The sequence below is a fragment of the Nestor notabilis genome, unplaced genomic scaffold (genome assembly GCF_000696875.1).
Source record: "Nestor notabilis isolate BGI_N333 unplaced genomic scaffold, ASM69687v1 scaffold20311, whole genome shotgun sequence".
In the NCBI taxonomy this organism is placed as follows: Eukaryota; Metazoa; Chordata; class Aves; order Psittaciformes; family Psittacidae; genus Nestor; species Nestor notabilis.
In genome coordinates this window covers 13471-38628 of record NW_009916356.1, presented here as the reverse complement: position 1 = coordinate 38628, position 25158 = coordinate 13471, and the positions used below count along the sequence as shown (strand labels likewise).

The 25158-nt window shown below is 40.0% G+C and overlaps 1 protein-coding gene across 1 annotated transcript in view; it reads left to right on the top strand.

The window, feature by feature from the left end:
- MFSD2B (major facilitator superfamily domain containing 2B) overlaps positions 1–24120 on the top strand; it is a 31517-nt gene extending 7397 nt beyond the window's left edge. The window contains 12 exon segments of the mRNA XM_010024543.1: positions 2578–2701; positions 4717–4795; positions 8717–8886; positions 11030–11120; positions 11215–11336; positions 13504–13587; positions 15245–15325; positions 19321–19430; positions 20687–20790; positions 20793–20826; positions 22349–22525; positions 24069–24120. Coding sequence (XP_010022845.1) covers positions 2578–2701; positions 4717–4795; positions 8717–8886; positions 11030–11120; positions 11215–11336; positions 13504–13587; positions 15245–15325; positions 19321–19430; positions 20687–20790; positions 20793–20826; positions 22349–22525; positions 24069–24120 — 1228 coding nt within the window.
- Positions 24121–25158: the final 1038 nt, after the last annotated feature.

Genomic DNA, 25158 nt, shown 5'->3' with positions numbered 1-25158 from the left:
TCTTGGCATCAGCAGGAACAGGGCCTTCAAGTCAAAGATAAGCTTTCTGTGAAGAGCCACATGGGAAAGGAGGAGCTTGCTTTTGTTTCTCTTTTCAGGATTTGGTTTGTGGCCAAGTAAATGAAGTGCTTTTTAATGCTCTCTGACTTAACTGGGTAACAGAGTTATTAAAAAAGAATGACATTTTTATACCAATGCCATTAGATGTATTCTGATGCCTTTTCTTGTTTGTTGGTTCAGGGGATTTTTAGTTCTCTGAAAATACTGCAGATATATGTGTTTATTGGTAGTGTTAAATCGATGTTAGAATAACTCCATCCTAATAGAAGCACGAAAACCTGAGATCAGGCCTTTGCACTGTAAACCAACAACTGTACAATTAGCACTTCTTACAGGAAAGGTGCTTATCTAACCCAGCCTTTAATATGCGTTCATCAAACAGCATAAAAATCCTTTCTTTCCAGAAGGATTTTGTCTGGGTCTTTTTGGCAATGGTAATTCTTTTCATGGGATTTTGTTCCTGCACTTTGGAGGTCAGACCATATTTATTCAAAGCAAAAAATAGTCTTCTGTTAGCTTAACAGTACTTCAGTATTTTGAAATTCTTCTGACTTTTTATGAATCTAGAGTGAAGCAATGGAATTGGCTCAGTCAGAAGGGCTTGCCAGCAAAGCAAGAACATTAGTAAGGAAGGTGAATGTTTAACTATAGCTTAATACTCTGCTCAATATAGAAAGAATTCATCAATCACTATTGATCTCTATAATGTGATCATTTAAAAGGCATAAGCAGACATTGACTTGAAATACCCAAACCTGGTCAAGTATTTTGTCAAAGGAGGTAATAGTAGACAATCAGATAATCAGCAACTTCAGCAAGGCTCTGAAAACTCACTGACATTAATAAGAAAAGGAAAATGTGCAAAAAGGATGAAGGGGAGGGGGGGAATACAAAAAGGGTTATTGCTGAAAAGTTGCAAGAAAAACTCATTGAAAATATTTTACTGTGGTGACTCTGTCTGGATACCAGTCAGGAAGAGCTCACACGGAGAGGAAGATGGATTCCTAGAGATGTGTTAGGATTTTACCCATGTTTGTTTTCCATTGCTGACCAGCTGTATATGAACTGTGTCCTGGGGAATGGAGGGAGAATACAGGAGAATGCCAGAACCTGTCACTTTTCTTGTAAATCCTCAGCTCCTAGTGATGCTGTCTATCCCAAAGAGCACTGTGGGAAAGCCATTGTTTTACTAAACTATTTACCCACATTACTCTTTTGTATTCCAGGTTTTCAGTTCACGATTGCAAAATAATCAGCTGACCCCCAATGTCAGTAGTGCTGTTGTGAAGGGATTAATCTGTTTTCTCTCTTATGTGTTTGGACATTTTTTAATAGGGATCTTGGTCATCTAATTACATTGTCTGATTTAAAAGAATACAGGAAAGCCCTGATACTGCTGCAGTTCAGACTTTTAGGATATAGCAGCATCAGATCACTTCATAGAATGATAGAATGGTCAGAGCTGGAAGGAACCTTACAGCTCATCTAGTTCCACCCTCCTGCCATGGGCAGGGACACCTTCCACTAGAGCAGGTTGCTCAAAGCCCCTCTGTCCAACCTGGCCTTGAACACTGCCAGGGATGGGGCAGCCACAGCTTCTCTGGGCAACCTGTGCCAGGGTCTCAGCACCCTCCCAGGGAAGAACTTCTTCCTAATTACTAATCTAAATCTTCCCTCTTTTGGTTTAAAACCATTCCCCCTTGTCCTCTGAAGTCCTTATCATGTCCTTCCATATCATGGAGTTTGACAAATGGTGTTTGCCTGAAATTAGTTTTAGACTAATGTAATTAATTGCTGGTTAATGGCAATGTCTGGAATTTAATTTTCTATGTTTCTTTTCTTTTTTTTTTTTTTTAAGCCACCTTCCTCACCAGAAGATAATCCTTTTTTGTTTGAAGTGATTACAAGTTTTGCTGTTGAGTTAAATAGAGCAAATTATCATATACTCAGGTAGATACAGACTGTAGGAACTTTTGCAGTGGGCTGTTCATTATCTTTTATGCTGTTTTCAGCATTTTTAAGTCTATTGACATGTTTGCACTTGCCTGAAGTAGCAATGAAGAGGCTAAGTTGACAGAAAAACTGAAGGCATTAAAATTGCAAGAGGGAATACTTGGTAATAAGTAGGCTTATGTAAAAATTCCTGAAGTATGAAAAGATGTGACAATAGAACTTAGTTTTCAATGGTTCTTTCCAATAAATGTATAGTCTGAGATATGTGCTGAGGAATGGTAATACACTTATGCTATTCCATGTTCTGAGTGCAATATTAAGTATAGCTCTTCTCCATCACATTAGCTGGTGGGTTTTTTCCATTTTATGGAAGTAGTTGTATAATTTTATATTAATTTATGTATTTATGGCACACTAATGTTTAATACTTTAAATCATGTCATTATCATAGTTAGAAAAACTTCATGAAAAAAATTGTATTATATTGATTATTAGCAGCAAAATTTAACAAGTTTTTTCTATCATCATGTTGAGATTGTTGATGTTTGTTGATCTTATTTTCAGGATGCTGGCATGTACACCCTTCACAGTAATGTCTTACTTTTTTATGTGGTACCTGCCTCCTTTTGTATCAGGAAGAGTTGTATGGTACTTGACTTTCTACTGCCTTTTCGAAGCACTGACCACAGTAAGTAGATTACAGGCCATGATGTTCTCAGCAGCAACTTACTTGTTTTCTGTCTATGTTAATGCATTCAGATTTAGTAAATTGAAATTTAGAAAAACTTCACAGTTGATGTCAACTTCCAGTGAGTTTAAGGGAAAGGCAGATGTCTCTGCTGGTTGGTGGTCTCTGCCAATGCTTTTTTTTGCATATGACTTCCTAACTCAGAGAGATTACTTTCAGTCACTTTCATTGGCAGTGCCCTAGATACTCAACTCGTTGTATAGATCCACAGAGAAACTCAGATTTTTGATTCCTGATTCCAGTAAGATATAGAACTTCCCATAACTTCAATTTTCAGGAGAGGATTAGGAGACTGAATATGTTTGTGGCTCTAGTTCTGAGTGTTTTGCGTCAAGCTAGAAGGCAATGGAAAGTCAGGGTAGGAAGGCTGAAATAGTACTGATAGTGTGGTCATCATGATATTTCTGTCTGGGTAGAAGACTTTGAGCACATGATTCTTTTTTAATACAGCCCAGAACTTGCAATATTTATGCAGAAGCCATCATTTCAGTGCATCCCAAAGAACTTCTCTGACACATTCCATAGTGTACTTGTAAGGGTTGCATCTGTCTGTTTTGTCTTGTAGCCAGTATCAAGGTGAAACAAGGTCCTTTCTGTGCAAAGCAGTATCACACAGCAGATGAGGACTTGAAGTGCTACAGCTGCATTGCAATTTATCAGGGTGTATCCTGGCTGATGGAATTTCACTGGATCACATCTTGGAAAAGTGGTTCCCAGACATTTATTTCTTGTTTGACTTTGGCTTTTCTCCTCTTTATGTGTCTGTTGGACCTGGGAATTCTGTATTCCTGTATTAAGCTGAAATGTTTCCCTAGGTCCTTTGTTTTCTCCGTAGAAAGATGGTGCAGAATACATCCATAATTGCTTAAAATAATTTTCTTCCCTCTCTCTTTTTGAAGGAAAACCACAGGTTTTCCATGTCAGAGCTTTGAAAATGTGTACACTTGCAATGTTTGATGGAGGTGAACAGAAATGCATTTTGTATGAACAGAGTAGGATGAGGATTACAAACATTAGTTAGTTTGCCTACAGATCTCTGTGGTGTTTCCACCACTTGAACTTGACTGTTCAAGCAGATTCATGTCACGCTTCCACTTCACAGTAGTCTGAGAGCTTGGCCTGTATGTTCCAAGATTTTAGAAGTGATTTTCATTTAAGTTCAACTCTATGAGGACAGGGTCCCACTCACATCATGACCATCCAAAAATAAGGTCAAGCCTTTAATCTTCAGTAGTTATTTTCAGTGAAGTACTAATGGAGATAAGGCTTCTCCTGCAATAAAAGTGGGGCTCATTTACCCAGCATTGAAATAAATATTGCCAGTGCCTTGTTTCCACCCAGATTTTACAGCAAGGTATCAATGGCATACTAGATACAGTGCTGTAAAAACAAACAAGCAACACTCCTACCTTTTTGTCAGTGCATGCACACAGCAACTGGGAGTTTCTACCTATTCTTTAATTAAGGAGTGAGTGGCAAAATGGTGCTGAAAAGAAAGTAGTTTTCACAGTTATCCCCTGGAATTCCATAGTGAGACAGATATTTGAAATACTTTGCTGATTCAAGTCTTCTGTCTTGAATAAAGTGGAAAATTGTGTTGTCTTCATTATGGCTTTGCTTCCTGATATTTAGCTCTAGCTAGGAACATGATAATTTCCTAGCACAAAGAAGACTAGATGTTTTATAGCCTAGCTATGAAGGAGACTTTCCCAAGGAAGCTGAAGGAGCACAGCATTAAGGTAAAGCCTGTTAGTAATTTATTATTTACTATTTGTGTTATGAAAGATACTTTTTCCCTTTCATATACTTTACAAATCAGAAAGAAAAGAGAACGCTAAAAAGTACAGCGTTCTTAATATGTGAATTCCAAGGTGGCATTAAACAATTTTCCTGGATATAAAAGGAATACAGCATCTACCCTGACATTTCCTAAGTGATGTTCTTTCTTTACATAGCTATTCCAAGTACCGTACTCTGCCCTCACCATGTTTCTCAGCACAGACCAGAAGGAGAGAGATTCTGCAACAGCGTACCGTGAGTGTGGTCTGGGCTTTATCATGTGGATTAGGGCTGAAATTTATTTCAAATCATTCTTTATCTATAGGAAGTTCCTAATGGTTTGTGTCCCTAAACTGTTTTTTTTATGAGATGTTTAGTATCTGATGAAAACTGTTTTGCCTTGTAAATGCTTAATTTTTCTAGCTAAATAGGCAACATTATTTTTAAGTTGTCTGATTGGCTACAAACTCTTTCTGGTTTATTGCTAGCCAGGCAAAACAATAAAAATCAGACTTACCCAAGCCAGGGTAAGGAATAATGATTTAATTTAAAGGTGATTTTTAGGGGAAAAATCAAAGTGCTGGTCTTCTTTAACATGGTCTAGTGTGAGGCGTCCCTACCCATGGCAGGGGGTTAGAACTAGATGATCTTAAGGTCCTTTCCAACCCAAACCATTCTATGATTCAATTAAGGAAAGTCTAAAACTAATTTTAAGGTTTTTTGTTTGTTCGTTTGTTTTTTTCCTGTTCAGATTTCTTTAGGTTTATGTGTTTTATGGTATAAATTCAAATCCCAAACCTATTTTCTCTGATAAAATTTCTAGAACTCATAGAACCAACACAATTAGCTTCATCAGAAAAGGAGAGTAATTTTGTATGCATGTTCACACCAACTGAAATCTCTCTTTTCAGTTCATTTGTGTTTATTTAATTCTAATTTAAACTAGGTAGTTTAAGAACAGATCTTGCTGTGATATAACTAGTACTCTGTATTCATTAAATGAATGAGGGCTTCCAGACCATATCTCTGGCTCTTCAACAATCAAAACCAGACAGTTTTTGTTTCGAATCAAATTGATCAGACCAAAAAAGTGCAATAAAAGTATTTTCAAGGTTTCCTGTATAGATCATAAATTGAACATAAGAACAGTTTCTTCTCATCCTGGTCTCTCTGTTCTCACACCTTATTTCCTTTGTAACTGCTGTCTCTCGTGGCCACCAACATTAAGCAAGGTAAAGAGAAAAGAGTCAAATACCACATTAAATACTTTTTTATGTTTTAACTTGTCCTTCAGTGTTGCTTTAGAGTAACTGTTGTATCAGTTTTCTTGTCCTGGCAAGACCCCTTTTCTCTTCCATTAGTCCTAACCCTCAGCTACTTGCTTGAGTATGTTGAAAACTAGACCATAGAGGCACAATGAAATGGCCAGAAGTGCCAAAAAAGTAATGTCAGAAATTCTAGATACAGCTTCCCCTGAGCAACCCAATCCCTTTCCAGCACATGGAACAGTTGCAATTTGCATTATCATCAACAATCTCAAGAGAAAGTCTGGGCTAGCAGTCACAGGACAGGACTGAACAGTGGGAGATTCCAGTTGTGTTATATTCTTTGGCACTGACTGTATTCTGAGTCATCTGGACTAAACTCTAACTAAATCCATGTACCTAGTGTTTTCTATTGTCTGGTTTTATGTCTTCAGAGGCTGTGATCCAAATAAATGTACTTTCCTATGTGCTAGTCCCATGCAAGGCTTCACGGGCACATGAAATTTGTGCTCATAAAAGCTGTTGAACTCCATGGCTGAGAGGTTACACATTTATAGTGTCATACTATCGTTCAGAAAGGCTTTAACTTTTGAGAGTACAGCTGTTCTCCTAAGCCAAGTTAGGGTGATTAAATGAACCATGGTTTTGACTTCCCAAATGTTGATATTTTTGTATATTTTGAAATTATGTTTGTTTGGAGCAAGTTTTCTTGCAATGGCAATGATTACATAAGAATATCTCCACCCGCCCCCCCCCCCCCCTCCAATTTTTAAGCAAGTGTTTTACTTAAATACTTTTGCCTCTCTCTGGGTTTCATAGAGAATTCTTCTTGTTGATAGACTTTCTTGGATGCAGTCAGTCGTTCAGGCATTTCTTCAATGCTTTAAAGAAAACCAGCTGTGTACTATGAAGTGTGCTTTAAAAAAAAAGGTTGGGATCAGAGGCTCCATTACCCTCTGCTGGAGACAAGCAGAACTGCTCATCACCAATTTTGTCCTGCTTCTCACTGTGAACACAGTGTAGAAATACTGGATTCCTAAGGTGATTTACCAGAAGTCCTACTTACTTTCTGGACAAGATATAACCTACTTCAAGGTACAATGTGCTTTCTGAAATATCAGCTTTCTTGGCTGAAGTGGAAAGTAATAAATTCTAAATTCTGAGCACACGAGAACTTTTGAATATGCATGTTTCTCAGCTCTTGCTACTTCTTAGAAAATAAGGTTTCATAATAGTTGTACTTCTGTTGCCTCTAATGATGCTTCTGAGTTTTATTCTATTCAAGTGCATGGTAAAATGCAGATGTAGAGCCCTAGATGAGGGTTATATATGTGTAGGTTGTGTTTTGAATGAAAGGTGTCAGTCGGGTGCATTACATTTGCACTGAGTAGTCAACAGTTTGGAAGCTCTGTAAGGCCCAACCGAGACTAGTTTATATCCAACACTTCAGATCAGGTTGAGGGCAGGATTTCCACCAAACATTTTCTATTTGGGAGTGTACTAGCAATGGTTTAAACGATCCAGGTCTCCTAGGCACCCTCTCTTTCCTTTTCCTTACTTGATCTTCCATAGCTACATACAGCCCTTGTTACTGCACTGTCTGAACACCTCACAGTCCGTGTCCATTGCCCTCCCATTAGCTGGAGAAGTATTTTTATTCCTTCACAGGGATACCCAAAAAGGAATGTGTCCAAGGTCACCAAGGAAGCCTGTTATAGAGCAGGGAACTTGAATAAACCTGAATCTAGGGAGCTTTTGAAACTTCTGTCACATCCCAGGGAGAGTATGATAACTGCCAGGACACAACCCACTATGGAAGTGGCCCTTCACAATCCCTCATGGTGCTTCTGAGAAAGGAATGTGGGACCTCCTAGGGACACTGAGAGAGAATAAGTAGAAAAAAGCCTGATGTTTAGGTCAATTAGAAGAACATTCCCTCATAATCAGGGAGTCTCAGTTCCTATTCCTAATCTGTTACTGTATTCAACTCCATGTATCTTTAAGCAAAATGTGTAAATGGTGCCTGGAGACAGAACAGGAATTTGGTTTATCTCCCTGCCATGGGGATACTGGGTATGGCCACATTGTGTGGAAACAGGAGTGGTAGGCTTGAAATCCCTCAGGATGAGGCGGGTCTAGAACCCAAATTACTTGCTGCTTTTCTGCAACAGAGCTCTAACAGCTAGCCACTTTGTTGACTAATTTTTGAGTACATGAAGCATGAGCTGAACGCCCATGGTCAGATCTTTGCTTTCCCAGATTGAGACTTTGGGTGGTTTTTTAGATGATCGCTCATTCTTACGGTGCTTGGAGTGGTAGTGGTCTGAATAATTCTGTGAGGCTGAGGTAGCTAGTTCTACCTGACTCTGGCCTTAGACAGTTAAGAGCAGCATCTACTGTTTCCAGGAGCTTTGCAGCTGTATTATTTCCAACATAAGCCTGAGGTAAGCACCATTTTGGTACTTACCGAAGAGAGCCTGTAGGTCTGATCAGATAAGTGGCTTGAAAAATGTTTCACAAGTTACCGTCAGCTTCTAGTCCTGCTTTGGAAGAGTGGCATTCAACATTTAAACTGTAGTTCTGCTCTGGTCCTCGAGATGAAAGGTTCCTTTGTTATCCCCTTGTGGTTCTTAATCTCAGCTGCATCCGTCATGCAGCTTGAATAAAAGCAGGTCTTCCATGCAGGCTTCTAAAAGCTGATCAGAAAATAGATTACAAAATTCTTTTTCCTTGAAACGGCTCTATTACTGACCATCTTCTATTCTGCTGTTCTTGGTATTGCATTTTCTGTTTTCCTGTAAAAGAAAATGGTTTCATGAGGTTTCTTTTCAGTGAGACAAATGAGCAAGCTTGCAGACTGTGGAGGAAACAAGTTCTAATGGTTAGTTCACATTTGTGTTTACTTCTTTAGGAATGACCATGGAAGTGCTTGGGACCTTGATTGGTGCTGCACTTCAGGGGCAGATTGTGGCCAGTGCTCATGTCTCTCATCACTGCACTGTGAATCCCCCAGTAAACACAACTGACTCCTGGCATGACACTCCCAGCTTTCCAGACCCCTCAGATCCCCTGTCTCATCAAGTAAGTATCTATGGGAGCATGCTAAAATCTCTAACGGAGAGGGGTGGTGGTATTTCTGTAATACCATATCATATCACCCAGCCTGGTGAAAATAAACATGGCTTCCTTGAAATCAGTAATGCTGGAGCTGAGACAAGGACCTTGTTGTGAACAAGACTTCCCATCTGTTGTCTCTGCAACCACTTTTCTGTGGTGGCAGCAGATTTACACTGATGAGCTTTGCTGAAGACACCAAAATGTAAAGTAGCTAGGAGGTACACGGCCATCCTCAGTTTTCACTGGGGCTGATTAACAGTTTATAATAGAAGCTTAGTAAGAAAAGTTTACTTTACCCTGCCAGGAATGCTGGATCCTGGGGTCCGCAGCACAAGAAGGACATGTGCCTGTTAGAGCAGATCTCGAGGAGGGCCACAAAAATGGTCAGAGAGTGGGAGTACCTCTCCTGTGAAGAACAGCTGAGAGAGTTGGGGTTGTTCAGCCTGGAGAAGACTCGACTCTGGGGACACTATTGTGACCTTTCAATATCTAAAGGGGACTTACAAGAAAAATGTAAAAAGACTTTTTATGAAGGCCTGTAGTGACAGGACAAAGGGCAGAGGTTTTAAACTGAAAGAGGGGAGCTTTAGATTAGAATTAGGAAGAAATTTTTCCCTATGAGAGTGGTGAGGCACTGGCACAGGGTGCCAGAGAAGCTGTGGCTGCCCCATCCCAGCAGTGTTCAAGGCCAGGTTGGACACAGGGGCTTGGAGCAACCTGCTCTAGTGGAAGGTGTCCCTGCCCATGGCAGGGGTTTTGGAACTAGGTGAACTTTAAAAGTCCATTCCAACCCAAATAATTCTATGACTCTGTGAAAAAAATGGTGGCTATAGCAGGATTTTTCAGTTAAGCAACAGTGCTTTTCAAAGGAGTTATTACTGGGGATCTCCTGTAAAGATTAATGGCTGTTATGTGAACGAAACTGGAAGTCCTACTTGGATTCTGTATTCTTGCGAAGGTACAAAGCACTGTTGAAAGTAAATGGTTGCTAACAGGCAATTAGTGGGAGCAGGGCTCAGTGTTTAACACATGGAATGAACCTAAAGAACCATGCTTGTTTATTTCATTTTCCACAGCAGATTTTTCCTGTAATCCTGCACAAGTAATTTAATCTCTTCATGCTTCAATTTGCTATTTTTTGAGAAACAGAGAAGGTTTTTTATCTATGAGGAAATCCTAAAAGCTGATCCAAATTTCGGTGAACATAATTTGATAATCTTCCATTGTTTCCGGTGATCTTGAAACAGGACCTGAATCAGTTACCTTGTGTAGTGGTTTGGGTTTTTTCTGTGTCACTTGTGAAAACATCAGTTCATTAGTTCCATTTTACCAATTGCTAGGTTCAGTGGTTTTATATTTTCATCTATTTCTCTGTCAGTGCATATGTATATGTGATATATATAGTAATATATAAGACTCCCATGAAGAAGATTCCTTGACCTGAGTCTAACCTCATGTGCGTGCTGCAAACCAAGATGTACATATTCATGCTCTGCTTATTGTAGCTGAGTATCTCCTATTACCACTCTTCGACAGCAGTAAACAAGATTTCTGAATATGCTTGAGTATTTCACAAAGTAGCTGGGGTAACAAGCATGCAAATAACTATATTCTCAGAACATTGACATGAAAGTGGGATTTATAAAATTTATTAGAGCCTGAAAGAAGTTTTCTTACTATCCTATTATACATAATACAGGAACTGTACTAATTATGTTTGCATCAGCACTGGGGCCTTCCCCACCTAGCACGAAGATACAGACTGCAGTCCGTGTAACTGGATCAGCTGGTTTTTAGTAAAAATCAGAATCACTCCACTGATGCTGCACGTTTTTCATAGACCTCTGTTTGTGTCTGCAGCTAGTCTCACAGCTTCTTTTTAGTTTTGCAAGAAATCTATACTTATGTGCCTTGGATTTATCCTAAAGTATGTGTTGTTTTTAAATGTCCTGCAGAAGTGAACATTTTTCAGAGAGGTAGAACACAGGCTTTCTGTAGAGAGGCATTTCTTCATTTGCAGATGGCTCACCAGAAAGAGGCTGAGATTTTTGTAATGGCTTGTCATTCTTCTGTCACAATTTCAAATACGCCTTTTTTCTTTTCAAAGGCAAAAGTTTATTTGATTGCAGCAGGGGTCATAGGAAGTGTGTATCTTCTTGGAATTATCATTCTTTTTCTTGGAGTAAAGGAAAAAGATGGTAAGATATATTTAAATTTGCCTAGATTTAATAATAATTATTTCACATTCATCTCCAGAAAAGATTGTTATTTCATGTATTTTGCTTCTCTCAGATCCTTACGCCTTAAATTCAGACAGAGCAATTCCTTTTTGTAAGGGGCTTGGACTCACCATGAAGCATGGTCCATACATGAAGCTTACAGCTTCATTTCTTCTCATCTCGACAGCAGTTCAGGTAACTTCAGACTCTCTTAAGTCTGTGTGTTGGCCTCATTCCAGTCTCAGCATGGGAGAGTCTGCAGCAGCTGAAATGCAAATAACCTTTGGCTGTTGTCTGGAGGTGCTGATCTGGGGGGTGGTGCCTTTCCTTGCAAATCAGTCAGGAACCAGAGTCCTTTTTTCTGGTGCCTGGGGTCCTGTGCATCTGGAGATGGTCCTTTCAAAGGAGAAGCAAAGCCAAAGTCCTGACCATTGAAAGATGGCTTGCTTTTTTTTTGCCTTTTTTTTTTCCCCTCCATAAAAGGTGAGGAACTAGTCCTAGTGACCGAGATTGGGTCATTATACGTTATCCATCCAGTCTCCTGTGGTTTCAGTTGCTTAAAGAATGCTTTTTCTTTTCTCTCTGTTCTTCTCTATAGTGTGAGCCCCTTTAAACCATTGCCCCTTTCCTTTGTATAGGTGGCTGTTCTCAGATAGTGGCTGAACTGGTTCTTATGGAGTCTTTATGGTAGAAAGCAGTAGGTCAGAGTAAGATAAGATGATGTTCAGAGGCAGGAGGTCTTACCTGGCTCAGGGCTAGATAGAGTTAATTTTCAAATGAGGACCTGCAGTTGAACATGGCTCTTGCAAAAAGAGGTAATACATCTTCCCATAGAGAGAAGCAGTAGAAAAACTTAGAGCCACTAAGAAACCCTTATTCCCCACAGCCCAGCAGTCTTTTTGAAGCTTCATTTTTGATCTATGTTAAAAACAGGAAATACGTTGTTTTATTGTGAATCTGTACATATCAGTTGAAGTTGGCTTTATCTTGAAACACAAATGTATTTTTGTCAACAGATTCTTAGTCACATGAGCCATTGATCGAGTGAGTATCAGGACAGAGGACGAGAACAGGGCATATAAGAGAGCAATCCTGGTGGATTTGTAAATTCCTCGGAAGGGCTGTTTAAAAGTCTGTTTCCCCAAAAAGCATGGAAGTTTCAGGCTGGCCTGGATACGGACACAGTTAGTAGGCTGCATATCCTTTGCAGCATCTGTCAGTCGTTGCTGGAAGGCCCTAGGGTAAGAAACAATAGCAGAAGCATTTCTGCTTATATCTGGGAGCTGCAGGCATAGCAAGCAACAGCCAGAGATAGAGAGAAGATAAAAGATCACTTATGGTCCAGATCCTTCCAGCTTCCACTCAGTAAGGATACAGTGTACATTTGGTTGTTGGTAGCCAATTACTTGTTGAAAATACATAGAGAAGGAAAGATCTTCTGGCCATCCATATCTCTTCATTTTTCTTTTTGAACAAACTGAAGGGAAGGTGTGAGGGGAGGTAGAAGCTGGAAGCTCTATTGCTCCAGTTCAGCCATTGTTTTTCAAGGGAGGGCACTGACTTTGTGGAATTCAGTTAGTGGATTACTGGTGATCAAAGGAATAGGCAGGTAAAGATGCATTAGCCACTATCCCAGAGTGTGATATTCTACATCCGAAATGAAGGCAGTGTAAACTAGGTCACAAATGAGGGAAGGCTTTGGTGGCGATGGAGAAGGGATATAACTTTTATCCTAATTTGTATGTAGATGACTGGCCACTTTTAATCTACAAGTGCACAAAGGAGCAAGAGTTGATCATACTGCTATGGCATGAGTATTAAATCCTGCTCAGGCACTCCCCTTCTGCAGAGTTGCTGGGGCTGAGCCTGAACTGTATTCTGATGTTCAGAACCCTTTTGAGTTCTAAAGAAGCGTGGTGGCAGTGACTTCATCTGTCATAACACAGAGCAGCTAGATCTTCCATCCAATGAGTATTCAAATGGGAGATACCTAACCCAAAGCTACACTCCATAGCCAAGGCCATATACAAACCCAGCAGTTAGCTGCTTTACTACAGGAAGCTGGCATGAGCATAATTCCAGCTGAAGAGTAACTTGTTTCAAAGTCAGAGCTCCTGGTGAAAGATGCTGTATTAGGTGCATGGTTTACCTCTTGCTTGCTACAACACAATTGGCATGTTACTCCAGTGATAGCAGGAGAGTTGTTGCTATTTTAAGTTGTTGCAAATGAGGGAAGAATGAGACTCCCAAATTCTACATTTAACAGGTAAGTCACCAACTATGGCTGGTATGGAGTGTGACATCATTTTTGTCCTTTTTAATTTTCCTGTCTTTTTTGGTGGTCACTAAATGTCTTCAACAGCTGGAGCAGAGCAACTTTGTCCTATTCTGCACTCACGCTGCTGATCTTCGCAATCACTTCCAGTATTTGGTGGTGACTATCTTGGTGAGTTCCACTTTTCTCTCCCGTATTTTTGTGTGGTAGCTGGTTCTCACTGGTTTCTGGCACAAAATAATGAAGACAAGAAGAGTTTTGTGTCTAGACAGAGCTGTTGAGAAGCTACACCATCTTTTGCATTGCCTGTTTGGAATAAAGCTGGTGTTCCCTGCTGTACTTCTATGAAGTTTATGCTTTGGAACTTTTAATTTATTCCTTGTTGCTTTTACCTGTCAGTCACTTTCTGCTCCTATAAAGGGCAAAAGCTGCTGCCAGAAAGGAGGTCTGGAATTTTAACTCCTTTTCCCTTTCCCCAGTCTGATATGCTGAAAATTAAACAACTTTACTTTGTGTATTCATACATATGAACCTGGGCTAGGCAGCTTGCAAGGATAAATATTTAAAATATCCAGAGATACAAAGATTCCTCTCCAGAGCAATTGGCAATGTGATAAAAAGGTTCTTTTTAGGGAAACTTTTTTTCTTGCAGATGTAGAATTCTGCTTGCTTAGGTGATACTTATAATTCAGTTACACACTGCTCTTGTATTGCATGATTTACGTTATGATTACGAGTGGTATTAGTTGAAAACTCACATTTTCATGCTTCTAGCCAAAGTCCATTTAACATAAGTATAACATTTAAAGTTGCATAATTACTGGGATGTGCATGTACTGCGATCTTGAAATATTCTGTAGAGAATTTGTCTACCATGTAGAATATGGCAGCAGTCATTTTCAGGGAAGCTGTTGCATGATTTCTGACCAGTTTGGCAAAATTGTAGAACCATGGTAGGGAAACTTCATTTCCATTTCTTTGTCATAGCCTCCCACCCTTTCTACCCCTTTTTGATTCTTCCTTCACATTGTAAGACAGATCTTTTCCAGTGACTAAAACCAAAATGTTGGAGAGCGAGGGATGACTGTTTGGCATCTTGAGGCTCTGCAAGTAGTGGACACCAAGCAGAGACACAAGAGACAGTAGAGTTAAAGTCAGTGAAGAGTGGAAGATGACTTAACAATGAGATGACATTTGAATTTAGTTAAATTATGACTGTCATTAGTGGCAATACTTCAGTGCATTGTTACTATGCTGCCTGTGGTTGCTAGTGCTACCAGGTGAGTATTAGAGTATATGAAATGGTAATGTTGACTGTAAGCAGCTATGTCTCTCAGAGGTTGTTCCTAAGAAGAAACATGTTGTATGGGATATGTACTGTAAGTATATCTTAAGAAAAGTGTATGTTGTGCTTCAACTTTCTTCCTGTATGATAACGTAGAGCTTAATTTACTTATCATTTGTGAGGTCCAGAGAATGAGGCAAAACACATTAGCACGAAATATGACTGTTTGAACTTTAATGACTGTGTCATATGTAGCTTTAACTGAGGTGGCTTACATTAGGAAAAGGAAATTTTAGGACACAGCCTTCTGATAACGTGATTGTGGAAAACCCTCTTAGGTTTTTTGTTTGTAATAATATATAATAGTGAATAAAAAACAACAACAACAAAAAAACAAACAAAGGATGAGGAGAAACAGGAACCTGCAAGTTCACCTTCCTTTCAGGCTGTAATGTATTAGACAAAAAGATGTCAGTGAGCTTTACAGCTGAAGACAACCACGGCAGTAAGCACCATGTAGATATGGTTTTTTGTCCACTGTAGGTATCAGCAGCTGTGAGCATTCCCTTCTGGCAGAAGACTCTGCAGCGATTTGGCAAGAAGTGTGCAGCATGTGGGATTTCGGTAAGCAAATCCCTTGAGAGAAAGATCTGCTTGTGCTCACTTCATTTGAAAACTGGAGCCACTTCAGGAGCTCTTTCAAGTGTTTATAACCTCAAGCTACATGAAATTTGCTCAGTTTCAGAGTTCTTTTTAAATCATTATACCAACTTCCAGACAGATTCCAAGTTTCCAAGAGAAACTTCTGAGAAATTGATTGATGCTGAAGGGAAGCTCCAGTTTATTTAAGAATCGTTGCAAGCTCTGCATTTATCTGCACTCAGAAGTGAACCCCAGTGAGGTTTTGTCAATCTGAGGCAACACAAATCTGAGTTTATAAGTTATCTGTTGTACAAAGCTTGTTTTGTCTTTGTGTATGGTGCTGAGTTGACCACATCTGTAGTTCAGTGTCAGAGGAGGAAACAAGGCTGTTACACAGCCTTCACCAGAAATATGAGAAGGCAGAGGTATCCACATCCCTCTGAACAGAGATGGACGTGGACAGTTATTAGTGAAGTAGAGAAACAGGTGACCTACCTGAGAAAAGAACCCCAGTTTAAGTATGACACAGCTCTGCAAATCCAGCTCAGTGAGCCTGACCTTATCTCTGATGGATTATTTTAAGTCCTTCACTTAGTGCGAACAGCAGCAATTTTCTGTCATCATCCTCAGTGAGTCATTGTGTAGGCCTGTTCCTCCCTATTTTTCCCCTGTTTACCTTCAGTTACTTATGAAAGAGAAAAGAAAAATTGTCTGCCTTGTGCACAACAAAGCATGAGGACTTGGAAAATCCAGCCTGAAGCTGTATGTCAAAATCTGAACAAAGCTGAAAAATTTAGGTCTGGTGACAATTATTGAATATAATTGAACAGTTATAATTTTTGAAATCAAGATCTGTGTGTTGGAATGACTTTCAAAGAATCAGAAGTAACTTTAAAACCCAAGTTCCAAATATGCTGAATTGTTATGTGTTTTGAAGTTTGCATCTGGTATCCAAGTCCCATCCTCATTTCTTTTTACCACTTAAGCAAAGACAATTGCCAAAAGCAGTACTGGACCACTGACTGGACCAGGGAATGCAGATTTCCTCCTTAGGAAATCTCCTCTGTCTAATTGGCTACAAAATAAGCTTTCTTCAACCAACTTGCCTCTGTAAATTTAGTTTAACATGACTGGAAAGCCTGTCAGCACCTCTGTAAACATGGTTTAACTTAATTTTACAGTCCAGTTGGTTGACCGTATTATGGTCCAACTGGGGGCTGGATTGAAAAAAGTAATCTCTCTATTTCACCTTGTAGATGTTTCTCAAGGGACTCGTGTGCTCAGTGATGGATTTTGTGTCTGGCAATGCATCACAGGGGCTTCCTATACTACCACCTTGTGTGATCGGTACAACTAATCTATTCTCTCACTGTGAAATAAAATCACATCATTTAAGGCTCCTGCATTTGTCATTGGAGGACATCCTTCTGAAAGGGAAGGAGACAGGGCAGAAAACAATGTTTTTTTTTCCTACAAATCTTTACTCAGCTTTCAGGGTGAAGATATAATTTGAAACTCAGTTTCCAGGGCGGGGGGGACCACACTGTCCAGACTGATTTTCCTTGTTAAAGTGATTCTGTGTTGAAGAGACCCTTGAAAGAGTATAGAAGGCAAGGCAGGTAGATAAGCAACAAGAATCTTGGCTTCCTTCACAAGAGATGACCAACAGTTTAAGTACTGACTAAGTATCTGAACTTCCTAGAAGTTTAAAGCTTAGACCTTCTGGAAGTACAGGGTCATACCCAAGGAGGATCCTTGATAGCATTCTTCCCATGATCAGGCTGGTGCACAGGCTAGAGATTATGCTCTTCTGCTTCTGTGTGCTGTGTTCATTTGGATTGTCTGCTCTGCCCTCATGGGGCAAATGTTGAACTTAAGATCAATAAGTCTCTCAGCTGGTGACTGGAGGTGAAGTTGTCATGAGAAATTTTAAGAAGTGTGCAGCTTTTTGGATCATGGTTTTGACAAGGTGTCCAAAAGAGGAAGATCACTCTCTGTCACAACTCTAGCTTCCATCCTAGCCAATAGTAGCTTTGACTGTGGGTTTTGAAGGATTTAGTTAAAAATGAAAGCAAATCCAAAAATGCCATCAATCTTTTCACCTTCCCACATATCCACTGTTGTTTATTTGCCATCTATCAGCACTGCGCAGCATGGAGGCACATCCTTGGAGGAATCGTGGCTATGCAGCCCCTTTTCCCCTCTCCTGTTCCCATTTCCACTCACATCCTAGCTGCACATTTTCCTTATTTGCTTTTCATAATATGCTGCTGCCCAGGCCAGTAGCACCTTTAGCATCCCAGAAGAGTCACCTTCCATAGTGCTATCAGGGAATGGATGGAAGACACATGATAATTGTAGGATATTGTTTATGACTCAGAGGGCAGCAGCTTTGTGACTAGGGGGCAGGTTGCCAATAATGGAGTATTTGCTTTACAAGTAGGAAAGAAGGAGATGCATTAGCTGTTTATCGCAGCAGGAACACTGCCCCAGTGATTCTGCTACCATTGCACTAGTGAGACTTTAGGGCATTGTAGCCTCAGTCCTCTAGGCCGTGCTTCTCTTTCAATAGAAAATTACACTTAACAATGATAATTACTATTATCAATCTAGACTTTTGTTTAAGTGCTTTGTTTTCTGGGTGGGTGCCCCACGTGGAGCATAAGACAGTCATAAAATTGGTTATAGGCAACATAAAATCTTGTATTGATGGAGTGCTCTCTTGTGGTGAAATAACGATTTTGCTACACCATTGGGCTAATGCAAGGAGTATCTGTGCTGGGAACCTGCAGTCAGGAAAGGTTATTTTCTGTCTCCTTAGGTTAGGATCAAATGCTTTAGATGGGAAATGCATTTAAAATATAAACATAATGGATTAGACTCCAAGACTCCCAGAATCACTTACCATACAGTACTGCAAATAGCAGTGGTTAGGGGAATCATTCTCTGTGAAAGCTCTTCTCATACCTTCAGCTCCCGAGCTGCAAGTATAGAGGATTGGAACACTTAATGTTAAACTAATCCCCCATCATTAAAAAGCCCTGTAGATAAGCCCTTGGTTCTGAATTCTACATGTGCTGTGCCCATGGTTCACAGGTGTGGGAGATGGAGCACGTGGTGGGTATGGGATAGGTGAGCTGTATGCATTCAATCAGCATTTGAAAGAGTGGATTTTCACTCCTGTAAGCCCATGGCTTCAAGATGAAGTTGAGGAAATCTGGTGACATATCTGACTGTGGAATGGAGTAAACCACACTGCCTTCTTGGTTTTAGTTATTACCAAGTACCTAGATTGCTTTAAAGTGGTCATTGGAAACAAATGTGTAAGCAAACTCTTCTTCATTCAAGACCCAATACGATCTGCAAAATGGGGTGTTCACAGTTTAAAATGACTACTGAGCCCCTGCCCTTCCCCTTGAAATGCAGTGTAATGATGTTTCAAGGTTTTTTCTGTAATAGTAAATTAAATAGTTCCACTGACCTAGAATAGAAACTGATGTTTGGTCATCTCTCTTACTAAACTGGCAGAAATACCTAATCACAAGCTGACGAGCCATCTCCCAAGAAGAATCTGGCGACAGCCTGGGAACTAGCCCACTTAAGCACTCCAAAAAGTATTTATATGGCAACACTTCTTTTGGAGACTATGAATGTTTAGGAGTATGAATGTGGCAAGGGTCTGCCAGTTGGCCTCATGGTTGTTAAATAGGCAGTTGGAACTTTTTAATTTACTAGTGCAGTTATAGCCCTAATACTGCTAACAGAAAAGGCACTACCATGGCTTGTCCTGTTTTTCTCTGATTCTTTTGGATAGGTAAATACAGATTGTCTCAGGGCTCTCCAAAATACTGAAGTATTAGGCATTGCTGTGTGTGAACTGTTACATAACACAGTCTTGTATTTTGAAGGAAACAATCTTTATACCATTGAGCAGTGCATACTGTTAAGTTAGATGTACTGTTTTTCTTCTCCCTCAGTGGATGATTCCTTTTGCAGTCATGCTAGTCACCATTCCAAACCTCATCCTGGCTTACTTTGTGGCCTTTGTGTCTGGTCTGAGCATCGCAGCATCTCTTCTGTTGCCATGGTAAGAGAATTTTATATTTGAGGTGGGGAAGAGGTATATGTCTACATTACATGTGTATACTACTGCATGGAATTTGCCTCCAAAAGAGAGAGAATTTGGCGAGAGTCACTTCTTCCAAGAATCTTTTTCTGCTTTTATAATAGATGCTATTTGCAATAACATGACTTCAGTTGCCCTGTTGTTAACAGATTGCATCTACTGTAACTGTAGTGGCTCTTTGTACGTAAGAGTGTGAAGATGAATCGATAATCTAAGAAGCTATAGAGCTATAGACAACAGTAAATCAGATGCTTAGATTGGTTTGTAATAGAACTAAAGCAATGATGAGTTAGATAAATCAGTTAATGCTGAGCACTTAAGAACATAGCATAATCGTAACTATGTATCTCTGCTTGAGCAGGCAGTCCTCTCTTGTAGATCAAATAAAACAAGGATATGATTAAAAGAAACTGAGAATTCAAGGTCCTTGGCTGTAGAAGACTGAAAATATGTGGGGGAAAAGACTGCTGAAGGATGAGCAGGATGGGACATGTCCTGTCCAGATGAAATAATTATCATTCAGGTCAAATTGACCAGAAAGTGAGAGGGTTGCTGAGAGCACTGTTTTTGTGTTACTCACTTGCACAATGCCCTAAAAACTCCAAGAGATCATGGAAACATAGTTTAAATAAGCTGTCAGACTACATAAGCTTTTCTTCACAGAAGGTGAGAAGCCCTTTTTTTCCAGGAGTAAATCACGACATATACTGGAAATAAAATGTCAATTCACAGTTGACACTTGAACAGCTTCCAGTCTGATTCCCCATTACCAAATTCAGTTTCTTTGACGTAGAGAGAGAATAGGCCTCACTGGTTTCTGAAAATTTTGTTAGCTTGTCAAAAGAGTTATTTCAGAGTAAAACTGTTCAGAGATTGAGTCCCTTGAAATCTTAAGGAACATGGGGTTTTGTTGTTCTTATTTTTTTAATATCACAACTTCTGATTGGAATGACTGTCAGTCTAAACAATTCTGTCACCTCCCAGCAAGTGTTTGATAGTTTTTCAGTGTTTTTCTACTTTGTAATATGTGGCCATGCATTTCTTACATGGTTTTTTACCCTCTTGTACAGCAGCAGGAGTTTTAGAACTGGATTCTTTCATGTGCATGTCTACCTCAGTCAGATTGTAAAAAAGGAGAAGGGTGTACTCTTCTGGTAATTTTAGACTTTGAGAAGAAATTTTGGCTTGTGTTTTTCTTTTATCTTGCTCATCTCTAGGTCAATGCTGCCTGATGTTGTTGATAACTTTCGCCTGCAGAATCCTCATGGAAAAGGATATGAAACTATTTTCTATTCTTCTTATGTTTTCTTTACCAAGATGTCAGCATTTTCTTAGGAATTTCTGCAGCGGGACTAGAGTAAGTAACACTATGTTTCCACTCAGTGGAAAGCATTCTGAGGTTACTCTGCCTTTACCCTGTGGAGTTGATTGCCTTTTTGCCCTGATCCTGAAAATGTCAGCAGCTCCAGATGGCTGACCACTAAAGACGGGATTGTTATCTAGGCCAGACCACTAAGCATTAAGTCGCCTGCCTTAACATGTTTCAGTTCAGAAAGACCTGACTTCTCATTAGATTTTTCTTCTTTCCAAATTATTCCTGTAAATTTTAGTGGCCTATATGAATAAAGAACTAAACCTGAAAGCTTAGCAGATGAAGGTCCCGTGTGAGTGATACAGCTGCTTTGTGCATTTCCTGTTGCATCTGGGTTGGACTACATATACAAGCTTGTTAAGTCTTTTCGTGGATTGGAGTGCTTTCAGGGGTGCCTAGTGGGTTGTTCAGCCACCAATTCCTGCATGGTTTTAGGGAACTGGATGCCAATCAGAGTCAGGAACAGTCTTTCTAACAGCTCTGCCCATCACCTAGAGCCATGTCAGTTTGGAAGATGCTTTGTGTTCTCCTTCCACTTCTGCCTTGTCTGTTCTGACTAGACAGTTAGGCTGAGAAGTGGTCAGCCATCTTCTGCCCTACTTTTGTGCATGACCTAGCAGAAAGGGCCTTTGTAGCTTCTTCAGCACACAAGCACACAATAAACACTTGTAAGGGAACTTGTCTGAAATACTATCTAGCCCTTGGCTCCAAGTTAGGTTTTAGTAAGCAGAATGTTTTGCTTCAGGGCCTTCAGCTGAAACTGCTAAATAATAGGCAGTGCTTGGCTGAACATTTTGGGCTTAGGAATTTTAGATGTTTACTGTTAACACCCTCAGACAAATCACTGTTCACCCATTTTAATTGCATTCCATTTAGCTCCCAGCAATTTCCCAAGGCAGATGTTTGTGGGAGAACACAGAAGACAGTGATGCCAAATGAGCTGTAGCTTTCATAGGTGCATGTTCAGAGGAAAATAATCTCATTCCACAAATTGGGAAAGGGAATTTGAGTGTATCAGCAGTTGTGGAACTGCATGGAAACCCTGAATCAATGAACTGCAAGTGTTTACCTTACTCTAAGCACTTGAGTAAATTTGTCTATCTTGAGAAGAGTGCTTAAGGGTGTGTTTAATTTAAAGTTAATTATTGCTATTGAAATTGGTCAGATTACTTGCATACTTTTAAAGAGGAGCTTAAACAGTTTGCTGAATATTAATAGGCAACACATAAAAGAGCGATTTCCTTACATGGGATTCCACACTTCTCTTAGTAGTTAAATGTCACATAATGGGAAAATACAGAGGTAATGCAGTTATCTGAAATTGAGAACAAAAAATGAGATTTGAAATGTCGGGGCGGGGGGAAGGGGAGAGGAAAAAAGAGAGGAGTAAGAAGAAATGGGGGAAAATTCTTGACGTGTGTTGGGGGAAAGAAGGGAACCTCCAGATGAACAACTCCCATTTAGCTTTGGACATGCACACACACCACTGTTACTTCCATTTGTTTAGGTTTACTGGATACAAGCCAGGGATATGCAGACAATCCAACGATGTGATCCTTACACTGAAAATCCTCATTGGAGCAGTCCCTGCTATCCTCATCCTTGTAGGCTTATTTATACTCCTTTTCTACCCGATCACTGAAGAAAGCCGGAGAGAAACAAAGCTTGCACTTGAGGTGTTAAGGTAGGTTTGAACTGGCAGTAAACAGCAGTAACATCACTACAGCAGCTCACATTCATACTGGGCAAAAAATTGTTAATTTCCAACATACACCTCTATATTCCTTACAACAAAACAAAATAACACTCTATTAGTTGAATTATGGAATGAATGGTACTATTATGTGCTCCAGCATCTTATTTTTGTAGTGTGTACTACCTGCTTAGAGGGCTATTTGTTAGATATGTCAGATATCTTTTACTTTTTCTCTAGTATGGTGCACAAAGCACTGTTGCAGTACTGTTTCAAGCCAGCAATGAAGAATATTCTACGTAGATAAAATGCAATTTACTTGTATATAGAAGAAAATGGGATTCCTGATTGCATTCTTAGTGCTTGTGACATACAAGAAACATCCAAACCATTTCAGAGGCGTAGGCAGGAAAGATTGTGGGAGAAAATGAAAGGACAGCTTTGAGCTGTTCTTTCCCTTTTTACCATATTGCTGTACCTTCCTCTCCTTTGTTCCATCTCCAAAGAAAATCTTGCGTAGCTCAAAATCATCCACCTCTGTCAAATGAAGCCTTGATATGCTGAGGACATAAGTAAGAACAGTCTATCCTAGCAGACTGATGGATTAAATAGCAAAATATGTTGTTACTCTGTCTTGGTTTTATTATCCCAATTTACTGGAATTGGAAATGGATTTTCATGCTAAGGGAACAATTCCAGGGCATGGGCATGAGCATGGGTGTCTGGGACCAGTTCATTGCCTGACGGTATCTAAGATACCTCAGTTAGAGAGTATTGTGTACAGTTCTTGTGTCCTCAACATAAAAAGGACATGGAGCTGTTGGAGCAAGTCCAGAGGAGGGCCACGAGGATGATAAGGGGGCTGGAGCACCTCCTGTATGAAGACAGGCTGAGAAAGTTGGGGCTGTTGAGCCTGGAAAAGAGAAGGCTGCATGGAGACCCCATAGCAGCCTTCCAATATCTGAAGGGGGCCTACAAGGATGCTGGGGAGGGACTCTTCATTAGGGACTCTAGTGGTAGGACAAGGGGTAATGGCTTCACACTTAAACAAGGGAAGTTTAGATTTAGCTATAAGGAAGAAATTCTTCACAGTGAAGGTGGTGAGGCACTGGAATAGGTTGCCCAAGGAAGTTGTGAATGCTCCAACCCTGGCGGTGTTAAGGCCAGGTTGGACAGAGCCTTGGGTGACATAGTTTAGCGTGAGGTGTCCCTGCCCATGGCAGGGGGGTTGGAACTAGATGATCTTAAGGTCCTTTCCAACCCAAACCCTTCTATGATTCTATGGGGTTGGCAGATATGCCACAGGCCTCTCATGCACCAGCTGCCTTCTTGAGAGGCAGCTGCAGACCAGAGGCGATAGGCTAAACCATCTCAAACAGGACTGTTCCCCCTGATTAGGTACTTCAGTCACTGTTCAGAACAACTGCACCTTGCTGGTGGTGCTCGATTGTTTGAGATTGCCAAACTGTAGTTCGGTTACTTAGCAATAAAAGCCAGAAGTCTGTTCATGTATCATTTGTTCTGCTTTTAACAGGAGGAGCCATCAAAGCACAGAGAACCTGGACAAAGAGGACACTTCCGTCTGAAAGCTCTGAATATGATGACTTTCCAAACACAGTCTCACTTCTCATGCACAAACTCTGTGAGAGTCTCCCAGGTCATTTCTCTGCTCGCATTTTATCAAAAAGGATAAAGGAGGATTCTGACACAGTCAGAAATGAAATGAAGAGAGAATACCACAGTGCAAAAGAGATATGTCACTCCATGCACTGTGCTAAAAAAGACATTACAGATGTTCAGGAATGTGAGCTGTTGAAGGCTTGGGGTTTTTTGTTTGTCTTTCGGTGACTAATTGAAAGCTGTGATCTCACTGAAACAGGATATTCTATGGACTTGTAGCTCAGGGGAAAAAAGGCGTAAATATTATGTACCACCCAAATTTTAACTCATCTGATACATTTCACCCTTAGAGGCTGGGATGGATTTTGAACATAATTTCAACCTATAAGTTGCACACTAGTGTGTTTGGAAAGCACTTGGGAATACTATAGTGTTCTATAAAGTTAGGATTTATTTTGTTTTGAAATGAAGCAAATCACTGATGCAGACATGTTTTGAGGAATTTCTCACAAAGAGTTTTTCTGAAAGAGATTTTGATGTAATTTCTAAGTTATATATATATAAGTTTATAACTTACATGAGTTTATAGTTTTTATAAGAAACAGAACCTTACATTTCCCATTACTGGAGTTCTTTGCTCTGAAACCTGTAAACTGGTCTTTGTTAGAGGATGAGTACAGAACATTTTCAAATCAACATCTTCACTCGGGATACCCACAATCAGTATTATCTTCCAAAACTTCCAAGAATAAAGGCCATTCAATTTTCTGGCCTTTAAGTAATCATGATTGTCACCCATTTCTCTCGTGATGTAGGCTTTCTGCCTCACAAAACAGCATGACATGGCTGTTAATCTCATCTTGGACAATGTTTTACAGTAATGAGGCTACACCTGGCTTTTAAATGGTGATTTTTTTCAGTTGGGGATGTCATCGTGCTTTAGATACATTACCTGAAAATTCATTTCTGCTATAGATTCTGAACCCTGCTGATTCCGAACACTG